Below are 24,053 nucleotides of genomic sequence, written 5' to 3'. Positions count from 1 at the left end.
TGCAATAATTGAAAACTTTCTCTATTAAAAATATTTTAGGGAGGGCTTTTCCATACTATTTTCATATTATAAAACAAATAAAGTGGGGGAGGAGGACATATGAAATCACTCTTACCTTTAAAACAAAATGGGGTGATATAAAATAAGAGAACTGCTGATTCTGACACTTGTACACGTGTAAAAGCTATAAAAGCATCATTGGATTAAGGAGCAAGCCAAGGCTTGACATGAGGGGTGGTCAAGTGGCCTGGGCCACTAAAATCGATGTCGGGCCACCAAATTTCCAAAAAGGCTATCTTTTGGTGGCTTGATTGGGCATCTAAAATTCAAAATAAATATCTTCATGTCATTTTATTTTGGGCCATTGTATTTCTTTTTCTTTTTTTTGCCATTCAAACTTTGAATTAAAAAATTTTAGTGGCCCGAATGAGCCACGAGAGAAAAAGCTAGTGTTGAGCCCTCCAAGCCCCTTCGTTTTTCAACATATAATACGAACATTAAACATCTCCCCTCTATTGCACAGATATTCCATGACAGAGATAAATTCACTGGTTTTCATGACTCTGAATAGACCAGCTTTCCAGAGTACAGACATTTTTTATGATATCATGAGAACTGATGCTCTCCACATAGGAACAATCAAACAAATGTATGAAAAAAAAAATAAACCAAACAAACAAAGGATGTGATAGAAATTCTTGCATATGAACGCTGCCCTCGTACTAACTGAATGGCAATTAAGGTAATGGGTCGGGGGATTGATACAGGGTAAAGAGGCAAGGAGTTTCTGTGAGGGATTTACCCATAATACGCTCAAGTCCTCGCCTGGCACACCTGCCTATTAGCAATGCTGCTCTCTTCCAGAGCGGTGATCTTCCGCAGCCAGCTCCACTCCCTTGAGCGAGCCGCCCGGAAATCTGACGTGACACCGGTTTTGAGAATGTTGGGAATGCCTGGCCACAGGGGGTTCTTTGTACATTTTTATGTGTGTACACACATGGAATGAACTTTGTCTATAAGTTGGTAAGTTGGTTATGACATGGCCGGTAGGGGTGGATGGGGGGGGGGGGGGGGGGGGGGGTTTCAAGTGACTACTAATTGATACACTTTGGCCATTTCACCAGTTTTGGTGCTTCCAAAACTTTCACATCACAGGAGTAAAACTTGAATTTGCTTTTAGTTATCTCGACTTTTACGTTCCATATAGGCCTAATTCTTAGCAATAAGTGATAACAAAATCTTCATATCTGAAGAATTTCATGAATGATCTTCTTTTATGAATCTTCATTTGAGGATTTCTACCTCCAAAAGAACAAATGTTATTCTGTATTTCAAACCAGTATGTGTAAGCTGACTGCTGTCAGTATTAAATGTGCAACAGTCACTTGACTGTTGGGCATATACAACTCATATGATGCCGATATGCATCGATGGACCAGCCATACTGTGGCTCGTCTAACCAACTGCATCTCTTGCGATCCTCTTCTACAATGTGTGGAATCCTAGTCATAATTTTGAGACACATGACAGCAATTTCAAAGTTTCAAAAAAAAAAAAAACCACACACACACACTATCTCTCTCCTATCCCTCTCACAAAGCCGTGGACTCGTATGTTTCAGAGAGAATATATAATGGAATCTTTGAAATATGGATAGCATCAAGCGTATTTTGCTTGAATGCAGTCACGAGCCTGCGATCAAAAATTTTGCTCAAAAATCCAATCAATCTAATATGAACCAAGCCTGAATCATCACTAAAAGTGGGTGGAATGTTAATATTAAATGAGCCCGTGGTGGCTTCCCAAACTCAGTCAATGGAACACTCATTACCTTCCCCGCCTTAAATCAACTCGGTAAATGGGTTGTACACCAACCCCACGCTCCTGGGAATTCTTCAACTTTAAGACACCATGAAATTATGTATGAACCCGCACATTTTTTTCTTTTTCTCGAGTGTGTTTTTGCGCCTTGAATCTAATTGATTTCTAGAAGAATGCTATCTTGTCGTTCCTGCCGTTTTCATCCGAGTTGATAAATGCCTTCATCTTTACAATTCCCCACAAAGAGAATACCGGTATCTTTCGGGGCAAAGTCTCAATGAATTAGATATCACAACTGAAGCTGAATGAATGTGGTAGTAGCACACATTGCAGGAGTGAGGCATTTGGAATCAGTTATACATTTTTCTTGGCTCCTCCAGGATTTCCCAAACGAGGAGCATCATTGACAAAGAAAACAGAAAACGCTGAATTGCTGATTGGCATGGTAATGAGCTACCTCAATTGTCTAGCTGTCCCCCTCCTTTGGAGCGATATGAAGGGCAAAGGGGGGTAAGGACACGTGTCTGCATCACTGGGGGCGATACAGCTATTTGGGCGACCTCGCAGCACGGACGAGAAAGAAGTTATTGAATTTGGGATTGGAGCAGATATGGCTGAACCGTTAAGTCAAAAGACTTAGGTTTAGTGTTTTAAAAATAAAAAATGGCAGTCATATCATGAGTCATGGAAAGAGAGAGAGAGCATATGCAGAGTCAGGCAGACGAGGCTTCAACTGCCTTGAGGTATGGCCCTCTTCTGTCTAGCCTAGCTGCACTCTGCAATCCATGCTAATTGCCTATAATGTCCCCCAAAACAAAGAGAGGCACATCATTTGCCCACATGCTGTGAGCACTGGATCTTAATGTTAATTGAGCATAACACATGAAGATCACAGGCATCTCAGAGAGAATTACACGGAGACAGAGGCAAATCGCCGAGGACATCCGCTTTTTCCCCCCGCATCATCTTCTTCTTCATCGTCCGCTCTTTAAAGGAGCACTGCTGTACATCATCAGCTGAACACATATCACAAACAAAGCGGTGCATTGTTGACCCAACACTCCTGTAAATACAATGTCCTGCAATGTGCATCACCAACTTAAAAATTTGCTGAATTGTTTCTTCTATAGAGAACATAAACTATACAAATTAATGTATTGATAGACAAACATAATAGACAGCAATATATTATAGACAGATATGAAATGTACTCTTCATTGGCTGGTTGAACAGATCTGTAATATCATATTTAAGTTTGCATCATCTTCTACTGATTAAAAAGTTGACTTGCTTAGCTAAAGAAAGTTGAGGGTATGCCTACAAACCAGCTAGATCCCATCTGCATCTTTTACTGTTTTTAGAAAGTGAAAAGAAGTATGGTACCAAAAGAATGATATATCATTTGATCAGATGCTCTCCTAGGTATCAAATATATATATCCAGGGGGAGAAGTGCCAGCTTGAGTGCTGTGATAACTTTGTGTCGTGAATATCACTGTAATGCTCAAAATAATGACAATGAGAAAGAGAAAGAGGCTGTATGGCTTATCAGTAACAAAGATATATGCTCTTCATTTTCAGTTTGGTATTGAATTGCATCCTTCTGTAGCTGCCCATTAAGTGGGCCTTTAAAGAGGTGCTATAAATTCATTACAAGTCCTGCGAGAGACACGGTGCAGAAATGCGAAGTTGGGGACTTGGCAAAGTATTGATTTTTATCGTGATGTTGAATAACACTCCCGCATCTTCTCTCCCCGGCTCTAGCACATCACATGATGCTCTGTGAGCCTTTAGTGGTAGAGCATAAAAATCTAAATGGGCAAAGTAAAACAAGCAAAATGACACGTTTCCTTTGGTTTTTTTTCTCTCTTAGTGACAAAGTCTACACATGATGATTTTACACTATTGCTTTCCAGTGTCATGCAGAAAAAAAACATAGATACAAGTGTGTACCAAGGAATTCAATAACAGGAAGAGAAAGGTGGCAAGAACTGGGATTAAAAGAAAGAATACAAACGAAAGATGAAAACTGAGGGCAAAATACAGGGGATAAATTTGAAAAAAAAAAGAGAAGGGGGGACACTAGAATATGAGGAAATTCTATGCTGCAGCAAAAGATATGAAGGATAACAAGAATGTGCACATGAGCATAGACAGCAAGGGCAATAACAGCTAGAAATGACTATTGCTATGTCGTGAGCTCTACAGTTTTCCCTTGTTAGTCCATCCACCTTTCGAGTTTCATGATCAGAAATATATCTTGCCCTAACTGCACCCGCACTCCACCTTGAAATACTTTTGATGTCTCTGAAAACATTTCGGGTACTTGAGACGGGAAGTGAATATATACAAGTAGCCTTGGAACACAACTTAATGATGCAAATATATTTGCTCTGCAAATGGAAGGGGACTAAAGGATTGATGTAAATCATCCGAGGATATAGCTACGGACACTTGTCATGTTAAAGGTCCAGTTTAAGGATGACTGGCAAGGGAAAAATGGAAGTGGAAGAGGGGGGCTTTGATCGGCTCAAAAAACTTGGAAGAGAAAATAGGTTACAACACAAGGGGGAGAGTCTGTTTACTTCTGCATCCTGAAGTGGCTGCCCTGGAGTTGACTTAGTTTAGCATAGCATATACTTATTGTCGCTTTGGTTCAGAAACTGGAATTTCTGCCCCAAACGCTGGGCAAACATAGCCTCCTAACAAATCAGAAGTCCTTTCCCTCAAGGGGAGCATTGATAATTTGTCAATATCAATTAACCCGGCCTACGACCTAGACCAGGTCCAAGCCCCCATTCCCCCCCCCCCCCCCCCCCCCCAACATTTAACAAAAAACGGGACTAAGGCATTGCTATGCAGAGCCCTATTGTGAGTGCACAACTCCACACATATCTGTGCTCCGGTAAGGAGTTTCGGAGCCGAAGGGTGTTGCTACTAAGTAATCCTCTTAAGCCAAGTGCTGGGACTGAAGCAACTTGTGATGAAGACAGCTCTGAAGTCAAACAGGTCAAGAAGAGATTCTGCCTTTCAAAAGGGAAAAAGTGAAATGAGATAAAGCCAAATCTGCAAAAGCTGCTTTACCGCCATGATACCATTACACAGCCAAGGGCATAAAGTGTCAAGAATTGTGCAGGGTGGGTGAATCTGCACTGCATGGAGAACAGCATTGCATGAGACAGTCACAGTTATAAAAAAACTTGCATAACTACGGTATAAGCCAAGTAGTCATGGACTTCAGGTTAATATCTGTAATTGGATGAAATGCAGGAGAAAAGGTCAGTGGTGACATTTGAAATACCAGCAAAGTTTTATGGGAAGATAAATATACATCTCAATGATCAGTGATATGAATCAACAAACAAAACAAACACAATCTTGCAGGCTCTTGTTTCCGTTTAGCTAATTTAATCCACATTGTTCAGTGTCTACAATAGATAGAAAGAGAGAGGGAGCTACAGAGAGTGAGGAAGAGTGGGAGAGTAGAGCCGACGAGGTAATGAAGCACCTTCATGTTGTCGCCGGCAGTAAATATTACAATAACTCACAAACGCCGAATTTACTGCTCCTTAGATATTCTTCTGGCAGAGGATATGCCCCGTCTTAGCACTGATGCAGGGCGGGCTATTACTCTCTCGGCTGATGACTCAATCCCTAAACCCTGTAGTTGTCATTTGGGCGGGTACATATTTCATGAGCCCAACTCAGCTGTTACATTAAAAGAAGGGTTAAGAAAAATGCGATGACAACAACATCAACAACAGGCCCTCCTCTCTGGATTGTTACGGTGCATTGATAGTAAAACGTGAGATATATCGGAATATGAATAGGAGGTAACGTGCCTACTATCTGCGATGATTTGTACTCTTCTACCACTATGGCATTATGTATAGCAGACAGATGCACAGACAACAGCCCTTGCTGGCATTCAGGGCCAGGGGTGGGGCTGGGGGTGGGGTGGGGTCAGGAGGGGATACATCCTCCTCCAGACAATAAACTTATTGTGGCCACATCTTCAACCTCTCTAGTAAACATAGCAATAACGATTTGCATCCCTATAAACATAGCAATAATGACTTGCATCCCTATATTTGGTCACACTGAAATAATTGACTGGCAAAACTGGAAAATGCCTCTTGGAAGCACTTGCAAGAAGACCTACTGATTAATAAAACATTTTCAATATCCACCAGGACTTACAGAACTGCAGAATGGTTTGAACAAAAGGATTGATGGTAAAAAAAAACATCTGGGAAAATAGTGCAAATACCTTTTTTTCACTCTTGTACTAAAGGGTGCATCCTATTGTGTGATTGCAGGTGCTAGGTGCATCCTATAATAGCAAGAAGGACACTGAACCTCTTTGTTGACAAATTGATGTCTCTACGCCTAAAGTGATATTAATAAGGTCTCTTTGCAAGTAAAAAAAAAAAAAAACACTAAATTTGCTTATTAAAACATCTTCACTATTTATCACGATCTCTCTTCTATACTGCTATGACAGATACTGCAGAAGAGCATTACCAGTTACAAGACTACATTTCTGTAAATAAAAAAAAAGAAATATTTCCTGACTTGGATGTCACATTCAGTACTTCCAGAAGTCCAGAAAGCACCTGTCATACACTAGTAATGCTTTATTGTGGCTTCTTCCTTTGATCTCAAAAGAACTGACAGAAATAAGCCATTTTCACCCCCAGATATGAAATATGTTATAAAACAAAGTGCATATCAAAGGTACAAAATTGACTGATACTGAGAGAATAGTAGCAAGCAAGTCTACTGTGAGGGGAAACTGGGCACATCTCTAATCTCAGAGAGAACATGCGTACATGTGTGTATGTATGTGCATGTGTATGCATGCTATAGGAGGCAGGATGTGTGCCCTCTCAATAGCAGCCAGTTTCCGTGGGAAACCAGGGCGGGGACTGTTATATGGCTACCACTTGGCCTTGAGGAAACCACGCTACCTCCCATCCTCCCTCCACACGGGGCATGTTTGTTGAGGAGGATTTTTTTTTTTCTATTCTGCACAGAGAAGGGCTGTGTTGACGTGGACGAAAATTCTATATCGTGGACCATGTGAAATATCCCGCCATGCAACACGGCTCTAATCTCATGGACAGCTCGCAAAAACGCTGACCACAACTTCAGTATTATAAGTCAGAACAACTATTCAGAAATCTATTAACTATCTATGGACAAATTAGTTCATGTAAAGAAATGTATGTTTGTTTTTCCTGTTCTAAATTTTGTTTTTTTTTGAAGATTGATCTTCTGCTTTATGATGTCATCAGTAAGACCTGAAATGCCTGGCAAGAAAACAGATGACACCATGAAAGGGGTTTATGCAGGCTCTGAAAGAGCAGCCTGGATTCAAACAAAGTGTTTTGTTCTTTTGTTGTTGTTTTTTTTCATTATGATCGATGACAAACACAGTTCCATCATAACCATCTTTTTTTCTTTAATTTTGATGAGGTGGAGGAGGGTTCTATCAAGAACAATCTTGGTTTGTGATGTGGTGATATTAAGTGAAAGTGAAGAGTGGAATAGAAATTTTTTTGAGAATGAAGTCGTGTGGCTTCTCATACAGATACATCAAGTGATGAAATATTAGTGAGAGAATGCAATGGTATTGTATGAATATTTTTCTTGTTGAATGTTGGCAGCTTTTCCTTCCCTTTTTAAAATTCTATTTCATGTTCTGCTGCTCCATTATCCCGAGGCAAGGGTCTCTGAAGAACTAAAATCTGAACAAATTCATATCATTCCAGGTGAAAGCCATACTTCAAGAAGTTCCAAAAGCATGGAATAAAAGATATCGACGTAGCTTTCAAATGCAATTTGTTACCTTTCATCAGTGTAACTAAACCATAACAAAACATTATCACTATCATATATCACTCTTTTCTGATTATTATCATTAAAATCAAGTGGTATATTTTACAAGTGGTGTTACATCTTCAATGACACTCCCACTTGAAGCACGCAAATCTGAGCTCTACCCATTTTCATTTTCTAAGGATGAGTCTCCGCAGAAGCCTGACTTGATTTGTTGTTTTTCTTTCAAGGGGTGGGATAACGCTGGAATCAGGAGAAAGAAAACAACAGGCCACATATGCACCCTCTGTGAAGGCATCACCTACCGCAAGCCTCATGGCTCGCTGGACGTATTTAAAGAACTCTGGAAGCAAAGTGTGAATTCATCGATCGGAAGCAGGGCGCGTTGGAGTGGGTTGGTGGGTAATGTGCAGTAGACTCCATAACACTCCCATCCGACGATGAAAAATAATTCATTTAAGGGTTAGGATGAAAACGATCTCTGGTACCCCCTCATCCCTTAACCCCCTCCCACCCCCCTCTCCCTTCCTCGTCTAGAGATGAATGCTGCCAGTATACACCCACAAGGACGGGGGCTCTTGTATGGTGGTCAGTGCACAGAAAGGACCAGATCAGTATGACTAATTTCATTATACCAAAGGGAGCTGGCATTGAGGATGGTGTGAAATAGTCTCTGCTCCATGAAAACAGATTTGATTATGGGCAAAAAGAAAAGAAAAGGGAAAAGGCAGCACATGTGGATAGTTGGATGTGAAAACGTGGAGGGTTGACAGAAGGGGAAACGATGAGCCCCGCTGTCTACCCAGTGTCCCACAGAGTCAGCTGACTTTTATTACATCAGAAGGAATTTACTGATACAATAAAATACAAAAATACAAACAAATAAATCTCTCCAGCAGAGAAACACACAAACATAACTGTAAAACTATGAAAAATATTTGTCTCTACCCTTATTTAGATGATGCTGTTAAAACATGATCGTGACAGTGCCCATTATTCAGTCACAGAAATGATTCACTTTTTGGTTGCCTTCAACCTAACTTTTTTCTCATTTATTACCTGATGTGCCAGAACTCAAGATAGCATTATGCTAATTGAATAACCTGAGTGAAAGCATCATTCATCTGAGGTGGAAAGGGGCTTTTACCAAATAGTCAGGGATGATGATAGTCCAAAATAATATGAGTTTTCTTCATGATGGTTACAATTGAATTTGATTGTTGACTGCATATGATCTGATGCCTTGAAAGAGTGAATGGCATCATGAATACATTATAGTGATACCAGAGAGAGGTTCACAGTGGTGAGAAAGATGTCAGTAGCCATCTACCAAAACCCAAATCATCATCAAAAATGCTAACTTGGTGGTTTCACTTCAGTTTTCTCCCATGGTCCTTTCCCTTTTTTTATTCCTGCTCCATCTTTTCCATCTTCTTCCTCGTCTCCTCCTGGCATCCCCGCATCAATCACAGCTCAGAGCGGTCTGGTTGCCACGGGGGACAAGAGGTTTATCTGGCTAGATTTACGAGGTGGACCTCCCGACAAAACTTTCCCCCCATTATCGCATTATGACCAAATCTTTCTGTAGTTCCGCCTCCCATCTCTTCCCAGACAAAAAGGATTGTTTGATGTGTGGGGGGAGAGGAACGGTCCGCTGATTTTGCACGGGTCTGGGTCTCACCTACAGTCACCCAGCGTTAAGTCAATGATGTCTTGTGGCCCTGCCTAATGTGGTTTGCTTATCCCCCTTTCTGAGGAGAACAGGGATGCGGGCGTGGGGAGAAAATGATGCTGGATTTGATTCGGCATCCTTTGACCTCAAAGTGTACAGAGGGAAATTGACAGGTTGATGGGGGAGGGGAGAACATATGTACAATTTCAAATGTACATTTTCAACCCATCGCAGACTTCGATAACTTCAACGATACAATTCCACTTGTATCAATTTACCACATGAGTGGGAGAAATGTTCACACTGACAACCATACAGTTTGGTTTTAAAAAGGAAGAATATTCTATAAAATAGCTTGTTATTCAGAGATGAAAGGGAGAAGTGTCACATCAAAATTATGTTTTTACACAGCAAAGGCCAGCCTTTCATTTCCATTCCCACCACGCCGAGAAACTGGCATTATGCCGCACCTCTCGAGGGAAGTCAAATGGAACTACTCTGCATAAATATTATTTCAGGCTAATATCAACATAAGATCTCTTGATGGACTGCAATAAACATAATTGTGCAAATGTATGATACTTCTGCCCTACCAGGCTCATGATCTTTCACTACCTGTAGTCTCTTCCTTTCTTCTTTTCTCTCTCCTGCTGTTTCTCCGGATTCCTTTCTTCCTTGCATTCTCTTCCTCTCTTTTCTATTTTTCTTCTTCTCATAGTGATTTCATCTCTCTACACTCTATGCCAAAGTGATGATGTTCTACTGTGTTCCAATTCACAAAACCCTTGTATCACTTTTCTTTTATCAACATATGAATAGCCCGACTACTTTTCAACATATCTGTCTTTTTCACAGAAGGATGTCAATTGGTGGTTTACCTACACTGGCTTTAAAACACATCCACACAGTAACCATGCTCAGTGAAAGTGTTTTAGGTTGCCTTTAACAACCTTTCCATGTTTGAAATGCATTTCAATATCCACAATCAAAAGGCAATTGCAAATGCCTTTTGGATCATGTTTGCAGTGGTTGGCGTGGGCAGGTCCAAGCTATAAACGTATTTTAGAACAACTTTGGGTTTATCAACTCCACAGAAAGGTGCTTCTGGCTAAAATGCGTTCGCAATCACACCTTTTTTTTTTTAATATTTCAAAAACATGTCTCTAACCTCATATTCAATTTCAAAACAGCTTCGCACTTATCAACTGCTCAAAACTCTCTAAATGTTGTTTGGAAACCTTAATTCTGCATCAGAAGTGAGTTGACAAATGCACCCTTAAATCACCCTGCTACTGTTTAATGGGTATTCTAACATAACTTGCAGAGTTAGGGAGCACTCAATCTTCCCCAATGAGATGCACTGGTCATGCTGGCATAGAACAAAAGTAACACTTGGTACAAAGGACATATCCTGCCTTTAATAAAACAAGAGCAACTGAAAGCTGATTTGAAAGTAATCAGAACGAAAATGATACAGAAAATGACATTCGTTCACACATTACATCTTTCAGGTGATAAACTTCAGTTACTTTTAATTCATACCAGTCAACATTTCATATAATTTCTGTCCAAGACAACCAAGAGGCATAACTCTATAATAGCCCAGTAGAGGCCTTTATCTCAGTCTGAAGCCCTTAGCTACTGTCCATCGCATCAATGGCTGTCTACCACAGCATTAATATCCACAAGGATTGCGACATATAAATATTGAAGTCTGGCTCATTCGCCATGCCTAGCGACAAGCGATGTCAATTTCGGAGAGATTTACAGCTTTCCCTACACCCCTGGCACCCACTGTTTTTCGACAACTGACAGCTCCTGTCAAACAATCAATTTTTTACAGATTTTAATGAGCTTGTGCTCTTCCTTGTCCACTGCTACCATTCCAGCAATGTGCATTCATCACTCAGCGCAGAGAGTCCGACACTTCAAAAGAGACATTCATTTACGCTATATCAGCGAGGACGGTGTTGCTTCAAAGCCTTTCTGAATTGGGAGCCCAGAAATGAACTCTTTTGACAGCAATTCAAGTTTATTGATCAATTTGCGATGACAAAAGTATGAAAATCTCCATGGGGTGAGTGGAAATTGCGTGCATGTCAGCAAAACAGATTTACTTCTGAGACAGTTTACACTGCACAACACATCTCTTTCATGAGCTTTAGCTTCTGAGACTTTTCTTCCCTTTTGAGACTGAGCAAAAGAATGAAAGAAAGAAAAAATTCACAGCATCCGACAATAACTGTTGACAAAGGAGGAAAAGTAGACCAATTGAGTTTCATATCGATCATATCTTGGTTTCTTGTAGCAAGCTCAATGCATTTGGTGATCCATCAAAGCTAGTAGAACAGAAGCGATGACGTGCCTGAGAGCTACTCTGTGCCGGTTTCGTGAATTCCATTTTATTCAAATTGTTAGGAGGACCCACCGGTGCGTTTCCTTCTTAGCCTCTGACCCACGTTTGGACCCTGATGAATCATGTCTTATTTACACACATTCGGCCCGAAGGACGTTTCAAAGATGCTCCAAACAATAACACCTCTACTTCAATATGGAATTAATGTTCATAAAGAATGACTGGCAGTTTCCACTTTTTAAAAACTCTGTTCCCATTTTACATTGTGATTAATCTTGACTATAAAAACTCCATTAAGCCAGACATCAGCCTACAGAATTTAAGGGGAGTTAAGTTTGGGTCAGAAAAAGAAAGTGAAGGCATAATTAATGCTACAATGAATTATTTCAAATGATCAATTTTAACGGCATCATTGTCTAATGGCATTACTGTGCAAAGTTGCACCTGCAAAGGTGCTACAATTGTGTTACATGTAAAGGTTCAAAGTTGAACCTATTTTTCTCAGAGTGTTTACTGTACACTTTAAAAAAAAGATCAGAGAAAATATAGTAACTCAAATAAATGCACATCCCTGTAAGCATGAATGAAACTAAATGGGTCAACCAAGAAGATGCCTTCCATATTCCTCCAATATACCTTTTGTAAATTCGTTATAAGAACAAAGGACATGACCTTCACAACCAGAAAGCCTGCCTGACCTAGCAACAAAGCAAAAATGTAAATTGGATTCCAGGTATTAAAGTGTATTACTTAGGGAGAGATGAATTATCAAAAACTGTTAAATATTTATGAATTTGATTACACAATTAAGATGGCGTATTTACATGCTGAATTAATGCTTCCTGGACAGCTCTGCAGTAGCTATGTCAGTGTCACTTTGCTACTTTCCTGCACATATTGAACACACAGAAATCCTTGACATATGAAGGCATGAGGGCATATCACCGAGATTGGGCCCCAGAAAGGCAGGGATCTAGAAATATTTGCAAGCCTGGCTAGATTATTTTTTCCTTCTTTGAAGCTGGAAGCCGGCCTGACAAACCTGAACCTGGGCCGAATTAATATACCTGTCTTCAGCTTCCTCCTCTTCCCATGGTCCAAGTGAGGGGTTCCCATGGGAACACAGGAGGGCTCAAGCCTTAATCCGTGACGATGGCAGCATCTATCATGTTAGCTTTGGGGGGAAATCATTGCTGCTGGAATGTCTGTGAGGAAATGCCTGACCAAACTCCGGAAAGATGTCAGTTACCCTCCTGTGATGTCACTGGTGGCTCGCCACAGCTCTCGTGTGTTTGATTTCAAAGCATGAAAGTTGCGTCGCGTTTGGTAAAAGCACACACTATAATCGGCCAGGGTGGACCAACTTTCATTTTCACTGCCTCACAGCAAGGCCTGAATTCCTTTCCGAATGCATTTAAGACAAAAACAGGGCATGTTTGAAACTGCCAGAATTCAAACCTTTAGGTGGTAAAGCACAAATAATATTATTTTACAACAGGGATATTTTCATTTTGTTCTCCATCACAACAAATAAATGTCTTTTAGAAAAAGTTTGTGTAAAATACCTACTGCAACACATCTTCATTTCTACTATGACATCTACATCCTCAAGATGGGTTTTGGAAAAATATACCAAAGATGAAGTAATTTGAAATTCTATTTTAGCTGAGAGTAAAAAGATATCTGTTGCCATAAATGGCAAAAGCATCAGCTCATTTGGCAGCAAAACTTTGCTGTGCACAGCATAATACTTCAAACTCTTGACTTTTTGTGACACATGCCACTGCCAGAAAAGAAAAGAGGTGAAGAAAAGCTAGCATTGAAGACAACCTCAAAGTTTCACGCATCATGCATCTCATGTTACTGAGATGAGGTCTTCTGCTCAACTTATTGAGTTGACCTCTGACCCTAAAGATATGAGATGCATCAAATCGTAGAAGACAAATGAGAGCTGAACATTTCTCCCAGTAAGGCATTCATGCACTGAAGAACAGGGGCACAGCAGTGACGACCTCGTGACCTTACAACTTTTCACCTCGTTTTTCACTTTGACCTCTGTCGTAAACTGCTGCCCTCATATGATAGAGGCTTTCCATTTCATGCCACTGATTCAATGGTATAGCATGAGCAACATGCTAACATCTGTGATTTCAATGCATGAACAGTCAATGAAAGGAGAAAAAAAGAAAAAGAAAGGTTGGTGCCCGACCAGAGGGTTGCTCCTAAGAGGTCAGTGACCTCATTAATTCCAAACTCGGTCAAGAGGGACCTCATTTAATCACCATTATCATGCAATGGACAAAAAGTTGATAACACAAGAGCTATATGAGCGACAGATGTCACCAACACAAAACTTTTCTTATTCACTAATATCAGGCAGAGACATGGAATGGATTACCATCTTATTTTCTGGACCTTTTTCCTCTATTATGGCAAGGGGTACACAATGAAGGGTATTGAAAGGGCAGAGAAGGAAGTGCCACTTTTGAAGTTCATCCCACAATATATATTTCTATATTATCATCATGGATTATAAAGTCAATGGCCTCTGAAAGGATACCAAGTGGTAATACTTGACATACAAATGGTATAAAACCCTTCAAAAACCTCAGTGTCTGCAGGCATTGAGGACTGACAGTATAGCGACAAAGAACAAGATTTGTACCAACAATATGTCATTGAATAATTGAGACTACACAGGGCTGCCCTAGAGCTTGGGTCCAACGAGGGTAGAAATTTATTATTTTTCATTTACAAGGCCCTTTTTCTCCGGCTCACTTTGAGTCACATCCATTGTCGGCAGCCTCGCGATTTGGCCAAGAGCGAGAACAAGGGACTGAAAAGAAATGTTCTCATTTTCAAAGGCGTGCATGTTTTACAATTGGCTTATATCTCACCAAGTTTGAACGGCAGAACAGAGTGACACAGCGTGAAAGGCGCACAATGAAGTCGGAGCAGAATCTCGGAGTGGATTGGGGCAAGAAAATCATCGCGAGGTTATAGTGTACCTACATAAAGAGTTTTATGACCAATTTCCAGGGATATTTTCCACCTCAATGGAACTTTTCATCCATGCAGCAAGAGGGGGGCACAATGGCAGGGAGTCAGCGCTACTTCTGTTTTCAACAGTAATGAGAGGTTTCTTAACCGTCTTGCCACCCAAAGGTTTCTTGCAATGTCAACTGAAGGGAGGAGTAAATTGCAAACCTTCTTGTGCTTTCCCCTTGAGAAGTAATTATTGAGCACTGTGTCATTACAATTCAAACTTGTATGATACAGGATATGCTATTAATTTAATCACTTTCATGATGCGATGCAGATATGTTATCCCTGCCTTCTTTTACATTGCATGAGCAATTGTAACCACTATCATTGCTCCATGAGCATAGAATGAAGACATGAGAATATTCCTCAACTCTCTTTTTCTTGTCTAATTTTTAGAGACTAAATTCACATGTCTGTTTCTTTGATTTCATTCTCTATTAACTTGAATATGAAATAAAGTTCAGTACTTTTAAGCTATATTAAAACCACTTTTGGCTTCACCCATTGAGGGAATAGTCTTCAATGGGTCAATGCCCTGCCAGGTATTTGAAGAGAAATTGATAAGTCACATAAGAGTGCTTTCATTTGGATCAAGAAACAATGAAGTAGGCCCTACACATATTCTATAGGTCTTCTTTTTACTATGCACAGCCACTACATTGCAATTGTAAGTTCCATTTATTTTTAAGACCATATCATAAAAACATACAGAGTTGCTTGACAAAAAAAGAAAAAGAAAAATGACTACATCACTGTAAATGGTTAACTGTCAAGACCTATCAGAAGAACGTCATAGTGATACTACAGCTATAAGTAGAGAAGTGTTGAAGTCTTCAAGGTCAGGGTGTGAAGTTCGAAATACATTAGTGTTCCCTCAAACAGCATCTGACATCAAAAGGGCTTTTTACACTTGTAAATTTTTGCTTAGCCCCGGACCAACGGTGGGGCTAAGGGGGGGCCTTAGCCCCACCGTTGGTACGGGACTATCCTTAGCCCACTTTCTGTTTACACTCGTTTTTGCCAAAGTGGGCTAGCCCCACCGATAGTACCGTACTATCTGGCCCTGCAAAATAGCAGGGGTTAGCACCGCAATTGCGGTGCTAGCACCGCAATTGCGGTGCCAAGCAAGTGAGTGTAAACAGAACGAAAAAATAATCCTGGGCTAAGCGACGGAGACGAAGTCCGACCCTCACTGACCAATCAGAAACGAGGTAATCAAGTGCTGCCGGTGCGTGCTTGTACGTGTACAGTACGCAGCGTAATTATGAATATTCATGTGGTTTGGAAAGTCCGGGGCTAAGAAATACGAGTGTAAAAAGGTCAGTTTTCTCCTTAGCCCCGGACAAGAGATAGTACGGGACTAATTGGCGAGTGTAAAAAGCTGAAAAAATTGGTACGGGACTAGCGATAGTCCTGGGTCAGAGAAAGTCCGGGGTTAAGAAACACAAGTGTAAAAAGGGCTACTATGTACCCTACACCAATATCCCCCCCCCCCAAAAAAAAAAAAAAAAAAATAGAGGGAGAAAAACAGGAACAGAAACTTCAGGCGCAGTTCAACGGCTCCCTAGAGAGGACCAATTGGTTTGACAAAGGACTACCAGCTTCATACTAGCCCCAGGCAATCCCCATCCTCTCAAATTAACCTTGACTTGTCACAGCAACTTGTGTCCCTCCGGCATCTTATGACTCCGGGCTCTTCCCAATTCTGGTCCTCACCCCACCATGCATGCAATTAGTCCAAATTTGACCCTGGAAGGCTGTAAATGAGCACCCCAGGCTTTATGTAAATCCACCTCTGGGTTCATCTCATCATGGCTAGCGGGGTCACGCACCCTGGAGCATGGCCAATGTACACACTACGTACATTTGTTTACTCATTAATAACTACCAACGCACTATAGATCCTTTCTGTTTACATTTGCAGGAATTCATCAACAACCCAAACAGATCATTGCAAGCAATCTTGTCACAGCACACACATGGCCACATACAGTTTTGACAGAGCGTGAATAATGACTTTGACATCTGTCTGGTTGAAGACATACAAAAAAATGTAACAAACTAAATGTGGACAGTCTGTCATATAAAATTTGTGAAGCTTCTGTCATGTGAGGAAAAAGTCTGTGACCGGATCTCACTGGACACTCATACAAAATGTTGTACAACTTTGTACACATGGGTGAGCAATGTTGGAAGAACTGAATGCAAGTTGACAGAAACCTTTTCATTTCATCCCTTGTTGAAACTTGTCTATGAACCTAACTCCTCTGAGAGATGGATCAAAAACACTTTAATTCTAAGGCATAGGAAAGCTTTCAGGTCACAAAGTTTGATAGTCTGATAGGATACTTCCTATTTCTGGTAATTTGTGGTGAGGATCAACAAATTTACTTCAAAAGCAAAATCTGAGACTGCCAAGAAGAAAAACAAATATTATCAATTTGTGAGCATTTTCCTCCATGATGCTTTTGTTATCAATATTAGAGAGAATAATAAAAGGTGATCCTATTAAAAGGACAGCTTAAAAAAATATACACACACACACACAGGTAGATGCCATATGAATTCTCAGAGCTAACAATGATTACAATTAACGATTAAGCTACCCTGGTGATGAAATGGTTGCTCACAACTTTCCCACAAGAAACTTTCTCACCAAACAAGAATTAGCAGCGAATGATATTATTGATGCCATATATTCTTACATCTATATTCCCCTACTTTCTTTACTTTAGTTTCCCAAGATGCATTTGGTTACAAGAAAAAGTCTCAGTGAGAAATATGGTAGAAAGAGTATTCCTCATATTAATTTCATGAGTGACACCTAAGAAGGTCTAAGGGTGAGGCTAAAAGTCACTATGCCTGCCAGCTTGCATTGAGAAACCATACTCACAGTTAGGCATATAATATACCAGTTTACTTTCTTTATCTATAGACTACTGTATACCGTGAGCATTTGCGCCATCCCTCTTTCGGACTTTTCACCGACTTCATCGCTTACCTTGTGCGAAAACTGGCCAGGACGCAGGTGCGTAAAACAGGAGCAGAGCAACGGTAACCCATGGTATCCACAGCCGGATGCTTCCCCGCATCATCTTGGTAGCCTTTCCGATTGTGGTACTCCCAAGTTATCCTACGGCGTGTGGTTCCCACCAGAACAACAATCTCGATGACTTTCAGCAACGATTCGATCCTAAGCCACTCGTGTCTCCATGAAGATTGCCTGCAGCGAGTAAAAATAACCCTTTGTAAAACGGGCTGAACTGTGCAAGAATTAGGTTAAAACCCCACAGGGTAACGCCGCCAAAACACGACAGACACAGGGAGGGGGTGAGGTGAACAATCTCGCCAAACGTGCCCCAAGCTCTGGCTAAGCCAACCAATGCGGTCGCAGCAACGCTTCCACCGAATCAATCACAAGCACACTGCATAAAGTCATACAGAATATCAAATACGTCATAAATGAGCAGAACAATTAACCCGTAGCATAGTGCTAACGAATTTTCCAAGTAAGAAAAAAAAATACCCAGGTATGAGTACCTTTCAGACAAGGATAAAAAAGTGGTATCCCGCTAGGCGCAATATGAGCAGACACCAATCGTGACACCAACTCCTTGTAAAGAATGACACAAAGTTGTCTGCGATCAGATATCGGTGCTCTGCGCAGACTCCGTTCTCAAGAGAGAAAATCTGGAACTTGCTCGCATCCTTCTCCCAGTCAACATCGCGCGTGCAATCGCATCCTCACAACCCCACGCACACACACGGGAGAGACATACACACAACCTTACGAAGGCAACGACACACAGCGCACACATAAACAGTGGAGCAGATAGCACGTGCTTGCTGGAGGCGGTGATAACACCAGCCCCAGGATGTGTTACCAAGGGATGTACAGGGAACAGCGGGGAGCGGGTCCCTCCCACTTCAGCTTCATCAGTATTCGGCCAGGTGGAAAAAATAACAATATTAAAAGATATAAAAGCGTTTTGAGTGTAGGTAGCATGGCGAGAGGGGCGTGTCTTCTCCTCATATTACAACAATGAGTATTGTTTAACAAAATTGTTTTATGACGTATACACATCCGATCTACAGGCTATTTCTGAACACTGTCTGTTATTTCATACATGTACCTGCCTTGTTTCGGGGTCCACACAAAACGCAACGGAAGAGGAAAGTTTATATTAAAAGTTTGCAGGATATGTTCCATTAGTTTCTGACCAATCAGTATTTACATGATGGACAGCCGAATGACCACTTTATTTTCTCCACGCACATGTCACCTTCATAACACTTCCTCATTTTAGTCAATGTATTTCATGAACAGAATTATCGATCGAATTACTCTTTATCATTTTGAGTCACAGGGCTGCTGAACCGACTATCAAGATCAATTGAACACAGTCGTGATTTGGGGAAAAGGAATCTTACGTATTCTTTTTTTTTTTGGAAATACCTACTCTACTGCAAAGCAAGACAAAGACCTGACGCTCATTTTCAAAATTCCAACATTCATAACATACATCACCACATAAAAACGCATTGTATTCAAGGTGTGAAATATAAGTCTGTCAAATCTACACAATATTGTACATACAAAACATGTGCAAAAGGAGCGTTACTCTATGCATGTGCGTGTGTGTGTGTGTTGTGTATGTGCGTGTGTGCAGTTATGCATATTTCAAACTATTTAGGTGTCATTGATTTATGTTAGTTTTCCAGCTTATAGGGCTATGTGTATTCACAATTTTGACCGAGGTCAAGAACGCCGAAAGCTTGGTGAATAAAGGGCGGGAAAGCAACGTCATTGGATGTACCAGCATATTTCATTCGTTCACCTTACACAAAATAAACGATATCCAACCCTCGAGCAAGCAGATAGATGATGAAACACCTTACATCTATAACTTTGAATATAATATATATGCCAATACATGTAGTACACAAATCTAAGATACTTAGGTGGAGGGAGGTGGTACTTCCCTAGTAGGTGCATACTCTATAATACATTCAATACACTATTTACACTTGTACTGTAGAACTATGGGGAAACTAAGAAGGATTGAGCACAATAGCAGAACGACATGGCAACATAATGCAACTTTAAACAAAAAATCAAGTTTGTGGTGAATAAACAGATTCTCTACCATATTGTTTGAACACACTTGGGCAGAAAATGGCGTAGAGGTATACAGAGAAGGGGGAAATGGATACAGGAGGTGCGGGGGGGGGGGGGGGGGGCAAAGAAAAGAGCAAGGAGGTACATTCGTGCCTGCCTGCGAGAGGTGATACTGAAAGCACGAACACTCTGCCCATCCTCGCCTCTAGAGGGGGTGTGATCTCCGCACTTCGTAGGCAAGCGTTCTCGCGTATATACAACAGCGTAAAGATGAACTTCAAAGACGATAAACTGACGTTCAGTGAAAGGAATAAGGGCGCAAGGGAGACTGAAAACCAGCTAAAGAAGACCAACTATCAAATGAATGATAATCTAGCAACGTGGAAATAGAGTGTAGGGCTGAGGCAAAGAAATAGTCTCTTATCCCTTTAACTCCCTCCCCTCTCCCTCCCAGTATATTGCATTTGGCAGCATACCCAACAAGGGAGATTAACATAAGCGCAATTATTATCTCGATATTTTGTAAATTATTCACGCCTAATCAGGGGAAATGCACTTTGTACGCCTGCCGTCCATCCGTGATACTCCGCAGAATGGACTCGTGTGATTGGACCACGGCTCTGCCCGCATGAACATTATCATTGAAACCCAACTGGCTTATGAGCGGGAAGATACAATTAGCATTGTTACAGAATGGAATCAATAATGACAAAATTTTGAGGAACCTAGGAGTGTACATGAAGCGGGCACTCGCATCCGCAACATGCTCATCAATATTGCAATGCTAAATGACTATGGGATTTAATATAGATACAGTTGACCGCAATAAAAGATAATGGAATGAAATATATTGATGATGATTACGTGGCATTATTATTATCGTTGAAACGTTGAACAACAAGTATAAAACAGTCAGAAGTTTCATCGCTTTAATGACTTTTCGATGTGATCACTTCAATTTCAATTTCACTTTTAATTCATTTTCGTATTTCACAATGAAAAATACATCAAATATAACAAACTGAAATAATGCACAATATCCAGCTAGGATGCACAACAAATTATTGTAAAGGTAATAGTGGTCAATCTACGAAAGTTTGAATCTAAGCATAAATGATAAAGAAATATGATCGAACCTTGTTGAGCGTAGGTCCCAGTAATGAACTGAGTGAAAAGATCGACATAAGGAGCACAGATACAATTATGTATTAACATGTCTCAGTGGATTCATTAAAAGACAGACGGAGAAACTTTAATATATCTTCATCAAGTGATATTCATTTAGGTATCGTAATAACAGTTCAATATATCAAATTCTATGATTGTTGTTGGGAAATCTCTGAATACTAATGGAGCACAAAGGTAATGACCACGAATGAAAAGAAAGAGGGAACGAAATGATCCATATGGTATATTCGTGAAAAGGCAGTAAAATAATCCATGGACTATCCATGGAAGAATAAAAGTAAATATATGTGGAAAAGAAGAAAAAACAACAAAACGATATGTTCTTTCGGTTCGCCAATTACAGTTTTCGTGCAAATGATTACTCGGTCTTAAAACGTTATCCTTCAATGTATACCTACTCAAACGTCACATGTTATCGAAATTGATCAAACAAAGCGTGATCTACCATTTCGCAACCGCGAAGTTCAAAGGAGTCGTTCGACGCTGTGTCCTGCGCTTCATTATCGTCGCCGAGCGGGAGAACGTGTTTTCCATCTGATACGAACCGACGACAAAAAAACCCAATTCCGCGCGGCACGCGTGGTGAACGACGCGCGATGACGAAGAATCGAAGTGACAACGCTGATTCGCGCCAATATAATCTCTGTCACGCGCAGATCAAGCGGCAAATTATAACGCTGCGCAGACATGATCGCGCCTGCGTAACGAACAATAAAAGGACTAGCGCTGATTGCTGCTCTTCCACAAAATGATAATAATTGTTTATGATAATTAGAGTGTCCTTTTTTAAAGAGAACAGAAAGAAAGAGGGGGGAGAGAGGGTCCGACAATTTTACTTCACATTCATCCTCATTATCGCTTGTCTGTTTTGTTGTTTTTCTTTTTCTTTTTGCCTCGCTGTCACTTCACCAGAACTCTCAATATTTTGTCTAAAGTCTGCATCAAGTAAAGACAGTGGAGACGAATATATAAGAGTCTCCCTTTGGTAAAGAGACCAAAGTATAGTATTGTAAGTGCTGCAAGGCAAACAAGCCGCTATAATATTGTACCAAAAATTCTTGCTTATATTGCCACGGAAGTATTCTCTTTTCCGATCAAAACTCACAATCTGCTCAGAGAATAAGCTCCCTCTCTTTCTCTCGTTATCTGTCTATTTACCTATTATATATATATATATATATATATATATATATATATATATATATATTATATACATAAGTAACAAAACTGCAACAAAGTTCATGCTGTATTCACCAACGGTTTATTTCTTCACACAAATTTTCGAGCGTCTCGCCGCCCTTTCTCAAGTGTTGATACTGAGAGAACAATAACAAAATTAAGCCATAACAATATATATATATATATATATATATATATATATATATAGCAATAATAAAGTCACAACAGAGGAATGCAGGGAATGCATTAATAGCCAATCTTGATTTAATGATTATTCATTAAATCAAGATTGGCTATTAATGCATTCCCTGCATTCCTCTGTTGTGACTTTATTATTGCTATTTCTAGTACTGCCAATACGCGGAACAACTACAATATATATATATATATATATATATATATACATATATATACATATAGTATACATAGTATACATATATATATATATAAACATATGTATACATATATAGACACACACACACATATATATATATATATATTCGTGATAGGCATTAATGCTTCGTTATGCAGACATATCTCATATTCAGACACAGAAAGACAGGCAATGGTGATTTACATTTATTACATGTCTCTGACAGTATAACTCATTCATTTCACGAAATTTTCTCCCCGATCTATTGATTTTTTTTTTTCACAATCGTTTCCTCAAAGGGACAGATGCAAAGCGTGTGAACCACAACAAGGGCACGACAGCCTGCTCGTCTTGTAGTCCCACCTAACTCGATTGTATGCTGTATTATGGGACAGAAGAGAAAGTCAACACACGGGACATTATTCCCCTTATAGAATACACAATCATCATACAATATGATAAGATCGGGTCCGTTTGGAAAATAAAGCACGCGCGCCTGCTCCGCGCGCGGTCCAGTTCAATATCACAATACGGGGGGATCTGGGATTTGGTATTGGCGATATTAATTACGGTTTGATGCATTATGATAACACTTCAATAACAGGCTACGGGGCGATTTCTCCCCTCCCCACTCGTCCAAATTAACCTTTGTATTTCATTGATCGTGGTTAATGTGCTTTCTTTCATTTCACAAACAAAACGCGCGTAATGTATGGCAAATCTCTAAATAAACTGTGGATCGGGCATTACTAATTTGTGTGATGTTATTGTTAAGATCATAAAAGACGCTTATTATCGACAGAGAGTAGGAGAGAGAGCTAAAATAAACAGTCTGCCGGAGCCTTATTGCGTCACGAATATATTTCTGGCGTGCGTTATAGAATGACAATTTTGAAAGTACATGTAATTGATTGCCAAGACAGATCACCTCCCGTAATGAGAACTGGATGACACTTGGATGAAGAATGTTATTCACTCTCGGAAAAATAAGAGAAATTTTATGAATTCCAGATATGTTTCACGTTGAGGTTGACATTCCTCCCCATTTCCAACATTTTCCTATACCTACAAGTTTTCTGTAAATTTATCCTTTACTTTGTATGATGAAATTTATGCACTGTATTCAATTTTTGTAATATATTTATATGTTTTTGTTGGAAATGAAAAATAAATGAATGAATGAATGAATGAATGAATGAATGAATGACATTGCGACAAAACAAGTAGTGATGAGAAGTCAAAAGGAGCCGAATGTAATGGTTTGCTTTCCTTCAGTTTGAAAGGAATAGATATAGCGGGAAGATTTTACTGTGCCTTGAAAACAGATTAAATTATATGAAAATAATTAGCAGGTAATGAAGGCATCCACCATGTTATTCATTTGGGAACACACCAATTCCTATTATGACAATGACTATCATAGTTTTGGTTGATACCTAACTTCAGGTTTCTAACATTTT

At 40.1% G+C, this 24,053-nt stretch overlaps 1 protein-coding gene across 1 annotated transcript in view; it reads right to left on the bottom strand.

Annotated features, from left to right (window-relative positions):
- LOC139725724 (netrin receptor UNC5C-like) overlaps window positions 1–18,387 on the bottom strand; it is a 156,816-nt gene extending 138,429 nt beyond the window's left edge. The window contains exons 1-2 of the mRNA XM_071636808.1: window positions 18,275–18,387; window positions 17,736–17,957 (exon numbers count right to left, since the gene is read on the bottom strand). Of these exons, the coding sequence (XP_071492909.1) occupies window positions 17,736–17,829 (94 nt within the window). The 5' untranslated portion in view covers window positions 17,830–17,957; window positions 18,275–18,387. The remainder of the gene's footprint in view (window positions 1–17,735; window positions 17,958–18,274) is intronic.
- Between the last annotated feature and the right edge of the window lie 5,666 nt (window positions 18,388–24,053).

Source organism: Diadema antillarum, unplaced genomic scaffold (assembly GCF_040938485.1).
Source record: "Diadema antillarum isolate AM-2024a unplaced genomic scaffold, OU_Dant_1.0 seq00000057_RagTag, whole genome shotgun sequence".
NCBI lineage: Eukaryota > Metazoa > Echinodermata > Echinoidea > Diadematoida > Diadematidae > Diadema > Diadema antillarum.
Note: the sequence above shows the minus strand (reverse complement) of the source record. Positions and strands in the feature narration are given on the sequence as shown.